The 9,376-nt window shown below is 53.6% G+C and overlaps 3 protein-coding genes across 3 annotated transcripts in view; all 3 read left to right on the top strand.

Moving 5' to 3' along the window:
* MONBRDRAFT_8419 (uncharacterized protein) overlaps positions 1-915 on the top strand; it is a gene marked incomplete at both ends in the record, with an annotated part of 4,649 nt that extends 3,734 nt beyond the window's left edge. Inside the window, 2 exons of the mRNA XM_001746121.1 lie at positions 120-636; positions 809-915. Coding sequence (XP_001746173.1) covers positions 120-636; positions 809-915 — 624 coding nt within the window. The remainder of the gene's footprint in view (positions 1-119; positions 637-808) is intronic.
* A 761-nt stretch (positions 916-1,676) lies between these two features.
* MONBRDRAFT_37161 (uncharacterized protein) lies at positions 1,677-3,307 on the top strand (the record flags this gene model as incomplete). Its single annotated transcript, XM_001746120.1, has 4 exons — positions 1,677-1,758; positions 1,845-2,301; positions 2,428-2,521; positions 2,669-3,307. Exons 2-4 carry the CDS (start codon positions 1,916-1,918, stop codon positions 3,305-3,307), a joined length of 1,119 nt encoding a protein of 372 aa, XP_001746172.1. The 5' UTR covers positions 1,677-1,758; positions 1,845-1,915.
* A 1,602-nt stretch (positions 3,308-4,909) lies between these two features.
* Positions 4,910-8,750, top strand: MONBRDRAFT_37160 (uncharacterized protein; the record flags this gene model as incomplete). Its single annotated transcript, XM_001746119.1, has 11 exons — positions 4,910-4,993; positions 5,112-5,690; positions 5,805-5,915; positions 5,992-6,123; positions 6,569-6,718; positions 6,820-6,992; positions 7,129-7,434; positions 7,520-7,696; positions 7,863-8,002; positions 8,108-8,221; positions 8,315-8,750. The coding sequence occupies 11 exons, from the start codon at positions 4,910-4,912 to the stop codon at positions 8,518-8,520; spliced, it is 2,172 nt and encodes a 723-aa protein (XP_001746171.1). The 3' UTR covers positions 8,521-8,750.
* Positions 8,751-9,376: the final 626 nt, after the last annotated feature.

Below are 9,376 nucleotides of genomic sequence, written 5' to 3'. Positions count from 1 at the left end.
ATAGCGATGACGACGATAGCGATGTCGACGATAGCGTTGACGACGATAGCGATGTCGACGATAGCGTTGACGACTATGATGAGTTTGCGCCCTTTTGCCCTATCGATCCTCCCCATCAGGAACACTCGCCCAACGGCGGCGAAGGAGCTGATTCGGCTGCGCAGACCCTGGTGCAGCCTTTGGCGCGTGAAGAGCTCGAGGCAGGAGAAGACTCTGCCAATAATTTTTTTGCCGCCCTCTCAGCCAGTACCACCCAGACTGCTGTGGCCGTGCCGGAACCGCCGGCCGCTGGGACAACCTCCAACCTTGCCCTCGCCACTTTTACCTCCACTGCACCTGCCTCAGTCAACCCTGTTCCAGTCGCCTCTGCTTCAGTCGTCCCTCCCTCAGACATTGCCGCTTCAATCGCGTCATCCACCGATGCCCGCGTGACCTTGCTGCAAACCAACACCAACGCCTTCAACTGTCCAGATGCTGATGCCATAGCAAAGACGCCCAATCCCGACTTGACTACCAATCTAAGCAGCGGTCTTTTGCTCGGTCCCACGGAAACGCACCACGCGCAGAACACCAAGCGTCAAAGCCCCTTGAGTCGCACGGCGGCAAGGCAGCGCAAAAAACAGGAGCTCTTGAGCCGTGTGCCTTTTGGAGGCGATGTCAGCCACTTGGTACGTCTTCCCGGTCTCTGCGTAGCTCCGTGCGATCACGACGAGTATCTGAGAGAATCGTGCGCTTCATTCTCATTTGTACTTCCATCTTCGTTGGCTCTACTCTCATCTGTATTCCTCGTCTTCATCATTGCATTCAGGTGACAAGTCCACCGTGCACCACGCCGTCTACGGCGGCATCAGAGACATCACATGCAAGTACCGAGGCGCGAACACGAGAAGCCTCAAGCGCCGCTGCGGACCGTAGCCCTTCCCCATCAATCGTCCAAACTCGGTCTCCACGTCGAACACACCTTGCACGAGTGGCGCAGTGGCAACCACATCCCAAGAAGAGAAAATCGTCTAAGTCCACCCAATAAGGAAACAGCTTGCTTACTAAGTGTTTGGAAAAAAAATCGTCCCGGGCGTTTGTCAATCGAAATAAACCTTGAATGACCATTGATCAATCAGAACTTGTCTTGTCCATCTGCCTCTACCCACCAAGTTGTCTCATTGCTTCGCTGACTCGTCTTATGGCGCTGCCATTTGACATACCAATCGGAGCCATGTAGCCCTAGAGAATCAAAACTAAGTTAGTTTTGTAAGGAAAAGAAATGGGATTTATTTCAGAATAACTAATTTTCTGGTCTTTGGGCTGCTACGGCATCCACAGGAAGCGTATGAACACAAGAGCACCCTCGTTTGATCCACAAAAATTTAGCGCTTCTGCTGTGCTTGATTTGAAACGTACTTCACACAGAATGGCCGAGCACGACCCGAAATACTGACTGCCAATTAATCGCACCTGCCTCAATCCCAAGAGCAATATGTTGTTACAAAAAGGGAATACATATGTTACTTTCAAGGAGGTGACCGAACTATCCCGCTGAACAACATATTAAGGTACATTCTTGCTGGAAGGTTCGTGGTGAGCCACGTCAGCGTCACTGCTTGCGACGGCTTTTGAATTGTTTGGCAGACAAAAATATGCTGCATTGGTATACCCAAAAAAGCGTCAGCCTTCCTGTTGTCAACAACTGTTGAGGACAATATCTTACCGTTGGGCCGGCGACCCCGACACTGCGCAGCGCAGAGCAACGCGACGACAAGAGTGCGGCCGGTGATCGCAGGGCTTGCTGGAGAGCGCGGGGGAGGAAAGCGGTGTCGAAGGGTCGATCTCACGGTGGAACGTGGTAGTGGAAGCGTGCATGAAACGGTGCTGTTTGATAAGGCCCCCGTGACTGGGCCGCAGCGTCATTACCAGCAACATGGGCGAGCCGGTGCCGACGGTGAGCCATGAACAGGAGGCCTTGCTTCGCCAGATTGCGCAAACTGGCTGTGCCAACGAAGCCTGGGACACCATCAAGGTGGCAATCAAGGCCTGCTGTCTGCGCTACGTGGACGCTGTTCTTGGCCATGCGCGTGCTGCCCCGCCCCATGTCATTCATATTCCACCCAAGCCCACCCGTCCGGAAGCCACGGAAGGGCCAGCCCATGATACCTTTGTCGCGCGCCTCGCCAAGCACGACGTGCGCAGTAAGATTGCGCCGCGCACCGCGCGCCGGCTCGCAGCGCAGCACAGAGCTGATTTTAGCCACACGAGCGCTTCGTCTTTGCTTGCTGGCGCATTTGTCCTGCTCGACCATTTTGAACGGTACGCGCATCGCCACCGGGCTTTGCTGCTCCGGGTTGTTTGCGGCAAAGCCTCCCCTCCCTCACAATTTGCTACCTTTTTTTTTTTTTTTGTATGTGTGTGTGATTGTGCTCTATAAACATTTAGCTTGCCCTTTACGTGCCAGCGGCTGACTGAAATCATTCTCAATGCCGCACCCACGCTGCATAATCCCGAGGCTGCGGTGCGCCACATCGAGCAGGTTTGTGCTTCTTCCCTACGCCGTGACCGACTCGAGCTGACATGTATGCAGCGTTGCCTTGACTCCCGTGTTGAGCGCGCGCTTGTGCCTATTGGACTGGCTGTGGTCTTCCTCGTCACTCCACTCACTCATGGCTTTGGTGGGTAGCTGTTGCGCGTTGACACGTGCTTGAATCGGGATCATCTGCCTCAACGGGCCGAGTTTGAGGCACGGCCCACCAATCGCTCGAGCTCGCAACAGGTGAACGAAGGTGAACCGTATCCGAGCAGCATGCTCCCCGACCATGGAGAAGCGGATAACGTGGACAATGAAATCAATGCCGGGGGTGTGCGGATTATGGCCGCACAAGTCTTGACCTCTGATCTGGACTCGTTGGCGCGTATGGACACGGATCTGGATTTTGACGCTGAAAACAACGAGGGCAATGGTCATGCCTCGGCTGGCGGGGATGCTGGTGAAGGCCTTGACCAGTCGGGCAGTGACAGCAGCCACGATAGCGTCGACTCCAACCCTACCGGCCACGATAGCCAGGACAGCCATGATAGTCAAGAGGGTCCGTCTGAGCTTGCAGGTCTCAACCACCACACGCACAACGAGGACTCGGAGCGCGGGCCGGACCTCGATTCGCAAGAAAATTCCAACGGTTCTTCCACTGATGGGGACAACACGTTTGCCGGCAGTTCGGCCTTGGATGCGGCCATGGCCATCCCACCAGGGCTGCTGGGCGATAGCGAAACAACCAATCAAGGCCCGCCCGAGAAGCAGGCCAAACTCCTCTTGGGCTGAGCCCAAAAACTCTGCTGCATGGTTGTGCAGAGTTGTTGAGTTGATGAACCTTCGTTCCTGCCGCTGTTGCCGGTGTATTTGACGTTGGTTGATTTGCCTCGTGCCCGTGTCGGCGAGGCATGTGAATCCCATACCTAAATCACTTTTCGCATCATTGTATGGTCTGAGGAACAGAAAGCGAGGGCGTGAGAGTGAGAGACGGAGTGAGAGACGGAATGAGAGAGATTTAGAGAGATTTACAAAGAGTCATGTCATGTCATGATGACTTTGTAGAAAAAAAAGACTTGGTGTTTTTTTGGAGGACATGGTCGTTACCCGTTCTGTGTCATTCACCACTCCTCTTTGTGTGTGTGTGTGTGTGTGTCACGCGGTCTGTGATTCTCCGTCTCGGTCTGTGTCTGTTGTCTGTGTCTGTGTCTCTCTCTCTAATTCTTCGTCAACCAATGACTCTCTTCTCTCTGTCTCTGTCTCTGTCTCTGTCTCTGTCTCCGTCTCTTCTCACTCACCTCTAACTCTTCTCGCTCACATCTCTCACCTCTTCTCTCTTCTCTCTCACCTCTTATCTCTTCTCTCTCTCTCATGTCTTCTCCCTCTCTCATCTCTCATCTCTCATCTCTCATCTCTCTCATTTCGAATATTTTTTTTTTGAATTTTCTTCTTCTTCTTCTTCTCCGCCTCTCGGCGGCGTTGGGCATTTGGACGGCGGCATTGTGCAGGTATGGGTGGCGCCAGGTGGACGGGACGTGCTTTGGCCTGGTATTGTTTTGCTCCATGCCTCGCCTTTCGGTGTAATGAAGCCAGAGTGGGGGCACAGGAGGCCCCCTATCCGCCCCCCCTCTGAAAAAATAGGGAACACGTGTGTCCCTTCCCAACAAGGACCTCGTCAACGCCCGGCTGCACAGACTTGCTGCGGGTGTCGGTGCTGTTCCTGTCTCGTTGATTCCAAGGGCTCATTCGCATCAACCTCTTGGTGTCTTGGCTTTGGCTTTCCAGAAAGATCCAGCCAGATCGCGTGAACGAGTCGGCATTGCCCCTCGTCATCCACGCCCTCCATGTCGGTCAATATGGCGGGCGTAACGTACACCGATGCCGAGAGCGCCCCGCTCATCGAGCACTTTCCCAAGGTGCCTGATCCCGCTTTCGCGTCCCTTGCTCTTGCTCATCCCTGGTATTGGGCTGTAGCAGGCCCCCTTTTAACCTCGTTGATCTTGCTGCGCCCTTCTGGCCTCTTTGGTGTGCTTGCCGGGAACAGGGATCACATACGGGCTACTCTCGTAACGTCTTTTTGTGGCAAAGCTTGGCAGCTACCATCTTCTTCATCGGCGGCTGTGGTGGTGTTGGTTCGTCCCTCCTCCCCCTTCTGACCTCTCCAAAGCATCCCCCACACCCATCAAGCAGACGGCCCGGGCACCCTGAATGCAACTTCACCATCAAACACCATATTTCTCCTCTCGGATCGCTGATGGTTCTCCCTCCCCTCCCGGATCGCTGGTGGTTCTCCGAATAGGCTTGTCTTTGGTGGGTCGTGCCTTTTCCGCCCTGTGCTCGGAAGATGCCTGTGCCGCGGCACGCGTCTACCAGGGCTGCTTCGATGCCACGCCCATGCTGGGCATCAACATGCTCGTCTTTCTCGCTCCCCTCGGCGTCATTGCCCTCGGTTCTCTCATCATCGAAGTCAGCCAAAAGGTCTGCCGTATCAGCCACCACCTACCCCTCCACCGCTCGTCCCTCATCCTGCCGGTTCTCCAAGCGTCTGCTTAACTCAGCTCTCGTGTCTGGTTCTTTTGCATCTGGGCGCGTGTAGGCAAATCGCTGGCAACGTACCTCCATCGCCGCAATCATGGCCTTGCTCTCCGTTTGCTGTGCCATCATCACCATTTTGTCGTGGATCTATCTTTTGAAACCCGCCACCGTGTACAATTATGATGACGATCAGCAAAACGTCCTAGAAAACGACGCCCTGCTTGTTCTTATTGGCGGTTTTATCGCCATGGCCTTTACTCCCTTGACACTCGGTGAGCCGGCTTCTCGGCTTGTTTTGCTTGCCACGCGGCCTGATTGTCCAACTCATGACGTTACTTTTTTTTCCTTTCTGTCTCCGCAAATCCGCGCCCGACAACCAGTCACCGCCTATCTGGCCACGTACCATCTCACCTATCGCCCGGCCACCTTCCGGCCCAAGACCAGCCGCCAGCCCCTGACACGCTCCTCCTTCAAGGAAAACTGGAAGCCCATCGCCATGCTCTTCCTGCTCTTTCTTGTTTGGGGATTTTCCGATGGCACCTTCAGCGCCGTTTGGAACTATTCGGCCCACTCCTATTTTATGGCCACCTCCTCCTTCGCCGTCATTGAGACAGAGGTTGACAATCAATTCTACTTCAAGGTCAGTCCCTCTTTCTCCCCTTTGAATCCCTTTGACCGCCTGCCGCTTGCCTTCTCCTTTCTTTCATCAAAACATTCACCCCCGCCTGTCATTTTGCCGTATTCGATGGTGCAGGTGTACGAGGACACCCTCGTGTACTTTGCGTTTTTGACTTTTGTGGTCGTGCTGGGCGTCATCACCCATTTCAGCCCTCGCATCCAGCGCACCATGCATACACGATACAAGGTGCGCAGCAATTTGGGGCAAGCGCAGGCCGTGGGAACTGCATGAACTCTTGTGCTTACGCCGCCCCCGTCCTCAGGTGTATGCTCCACTGAGCAGCTACCTGCCCTATGGCGTAACTGTGGGGGAGACTCTGCTCCTGCTTGCCGTGGCCGGTCTGGCTGGGTACTGGCTCTATTTTTGGCGTTGGGGATACGATCGCATCACAGTGGTACGGTCACAAGCTTGCTTGACAGCACAGTCCTTTGGGCAAGCAGTCGTCAATTTTGTTCCGATAATTGCAGCTCCTCATGATTCGGCCTGCCTCGACAGGAATCTGGCGAGTCTACGGGTTTGCCAAATGTCTGCTGTCCCAACCAGACCTTTACCGAGGACAACTCCTGTACTTTTCCGTTCGTAACCCCCTTCCGTTGTGTATGCCTCTTCGGGGCTGCCGGCTTCTTTGGGCACGCTGCCATTGTGGCACCTCTCTGACCCATTGTTCTGTGCGGCACGGTGGTGCAACGGTGGTTTAACGTCGCAGGGCTGACCCCAACGCGGAGCTGCAAGTCTGGGCTCGTGTCCTTGGACACATGACAACGCTTTTCATGTCTTTCCTGATCATGCCCGTGGCCCGCAATTCGGTCTGGGAGTATGTTTTTGGCGTTCCATTTGAGCGTGCCATCAAGTATCATCGCGCACTTGGCGTGATCGTCTGGACCTTGGTGACAAGTCACATGATTCTCTGGATGATCAAGTGGTTGCGCGACAGCACCCTGTTGCACAACATTTTTACCATTGACGACCTCAAGATTACTCACGAGAACGTACGACTGTTTGACCTTTTGCATGCACCGCTGCGGATGCTTGCCAGTTGCCTTGGACCCTGACTCTTGGGCATTTGATTTTAACAATGCTTGCTTGGTAGATCCACTATGACAACTTTACGATTGTGATGGTGGAGACAGCCTGGTTGCTGATGACCATCATGGTCGGATTGGCCCTGTGGACTCGTCGCTCCTCCTATGAGTTGTTTTATTTTACCCACTACTTTGGTATCTTCTTTTACATTGCTGCTCTAGTTCACGCTTGGTCCTTTTGGTACGTTGCGCGCCCGCGACTAGCAACGGAGATACCGTTGGGCACCTGCTTTCCTATCTTGTCTGCTTGATCGTCCGAGCCCATCTGCTCTCGAGGCCTCAATTTTGCATGGGTCGTGATTGATGCAAACTCTTAGGTACTACACCATCGGTGGTCTTGTCTTGTGGCTGTACGACCGCTGCATGCGTATTGTCTCGGCCTCGGGCCCCGTGGATCTCAAAAACGCCTACTATGACATCGATGCTGGCGTGGTACGTGTTTCTATGCCCGCCTCTGACCAGATCCAGACTCGTGATGGCCAGCTGTTGACGCACCCTTTGGACACTGGCGTGCTGGGCTCGTATCTATCACAGACGGTTTTGCACTGGAACAAGCCCGGCTTTCAACATCGAGCTGGCCAGTATGCTTGGATTTGCGTGCCCTATGTCTCACATCTGGAGTGGTAAGCAATCATCCCGACGCTCAAATGCACGCGCACAATTCGTGGCTTCGACTCTTTTTTTCTCACATTTGCACGTGTCCGTTAGGCACCCTTTCACCATCAGCTCCCACCCATCGGCGAGCGAGCATACGTTTCATATCAAAGCCATGGGCAAGAACACGTGGACAGAACGCTTGGCTCATGCCGTGGAACGGGACCCGCACATGATTACTCTGCGCATTGATGGCCCCTACGGTCGCCCAGAATACTTTGATCAGTGCTCGTACGTTAAGTCTTGGCCGGGATCCTCTTTTTGCAGGATCAAGGCGTGTATTTGCGCCAAGGTGTTGATCTGCTGCCTGTTCAACGCGGCTGTCTTGACACGCCCTCATTTGTCTTTGCGTGATCTGGTGGTGGCTGGCTGCATGCACATCTGGTACTGACTGTAGGAATTTACTTCTGGTGGCTGGCGGCATTGGCATTACGCCAATTTACGCCATTCTGTCCGAGCTCAGCGAGCTGTACAACAGCGGTGAAGGTCTCGGCAAGATCCGCAAGGTCACCCTGGTCTGGTGCATGCGACAGCCTGGTATGGTTCTCGTTTGTGTTTTGTGTTAATGACGATGACAAGTCTTTTCGGTAACTCGGGCGCTCCCGCTCACACAACGGTGCATTGATGTTTTCCGGCTTTTAGCTTTGCGCCAGACATTTGCGCAGATGATCATGATGGCAGCCCGCCAATCAGAGGTGTTTGATATCAAGCTTTACTTCACGCGCGGAGACGTTGGCTCTTTTGGCCGTGCCACTGGTAAGAAGCGCTGCCAGATCTGCAGCACCGGTTGCGAGAATGTGTTGGTGCACGTCCGCTAACGTTTTTGGTGCTGTAATGATATCGTTTTAGATGAGGTGGAGGGTTCGGAAAAGAAACAGTTTCTGGACTCGTGCGTGCGCAAGGGCCGACCAGACTTGGACTCCATTGCGAGCAAACTGCCATCAGGACGCGACACGATGTTGATGGTCTGTGGCCCGCAGCCCATGATCAAGGAGTGCTCTGATATTGCTTTTGCGTACGACTTTAGCATGCACCACGAAGTCTTTACTTTTTAGATCCTCAACACCATTTCGGTTTGAGAAACGTTAGCATGCCCTGTCTAAAGCCGTGCCTTGCTGAACACCCAATAAGGTTATCCTCGTTGTTGTCGCGTATTTGCGCCGCTCATTGTTCTTGTGGGCCTTTTTTTCTTTCTTTTTTTTCTCTTGAGTTTTGTGTGTATCTGTCAGCTCCGTCTGGAGCGTGTGAGAGAGTTTGTGACCAAGAATTCAACTCGACCAAGCCATGGGCTTCAAGTCCAACCCCGCCTCTCACAAGATCACAAGACTCGTCTATCATGAAGAGGCCCGAAGGAAGACAACCGAGCATGTGGCAAAATTAGAAATATCCAGCAAGGGTAGCTGTGCACAAGTCAGGCTCGTGTCATGACCACACCTGTACCCACCCACGCACCACCGCAACACAACTCGACTACCTAACATACCGCATCTGAGCAAAAAAGACCTTTCGAGGCTTGATCTTTTTCGTGTCTGTCACTCTCTGTTTGTCTTTGTCCTCTCTCTCTGTCTCTGTGTATGTCTTTCGTGTGTGTCTGCATCTCATCTGTCTCTGTCTCTGTCTCTGTCTCTGTCTCTGTCTCTGTCTCTGTCTCTGTCTCTGTCTCTGTCTCTGGCTCTGTCTCTGTCTCTGTCTCTGTCTCTGTCTCTGTCTCTGTCTCTGTCTCTGTCTCTGTCTCTGTCTCTGTCTCTGTCTCTGTCTCTGTCTCTGTCTCTGTCTCTGTCTCTGTCTCTGTCTCTGTCTCTGTCTCTGTCTCTGTCTCTGTCTCTCTGTCTCTGTCTCTGTCTCTGTCTCTCTGTCTCTCTCTCTCTCTCCCTCTGTCTCTCTCTCTCTCTCTCTCANTCTCTCTCTCTG

Source organism: Monosiga brevicollis, genomic scaffold (assembly GCF_000002865.3).
Source record: "Monosiga brevicollis MX1 MONBRscaffold_11 genomic scaffold, whole genome shotgun sequence".
In the NCBI taxonomy this organism is placed as follows: Eukaryota; class Choanoflagellata; order Craspedida; family Salpingoecidae; genus Monosiga; species Monosiga brevicollis.
The sequence above is the reverse complement of the archived record's forward strand: the minus strand, read 5'-3'. Positions and strand labels throughout refer to the sequence as shown.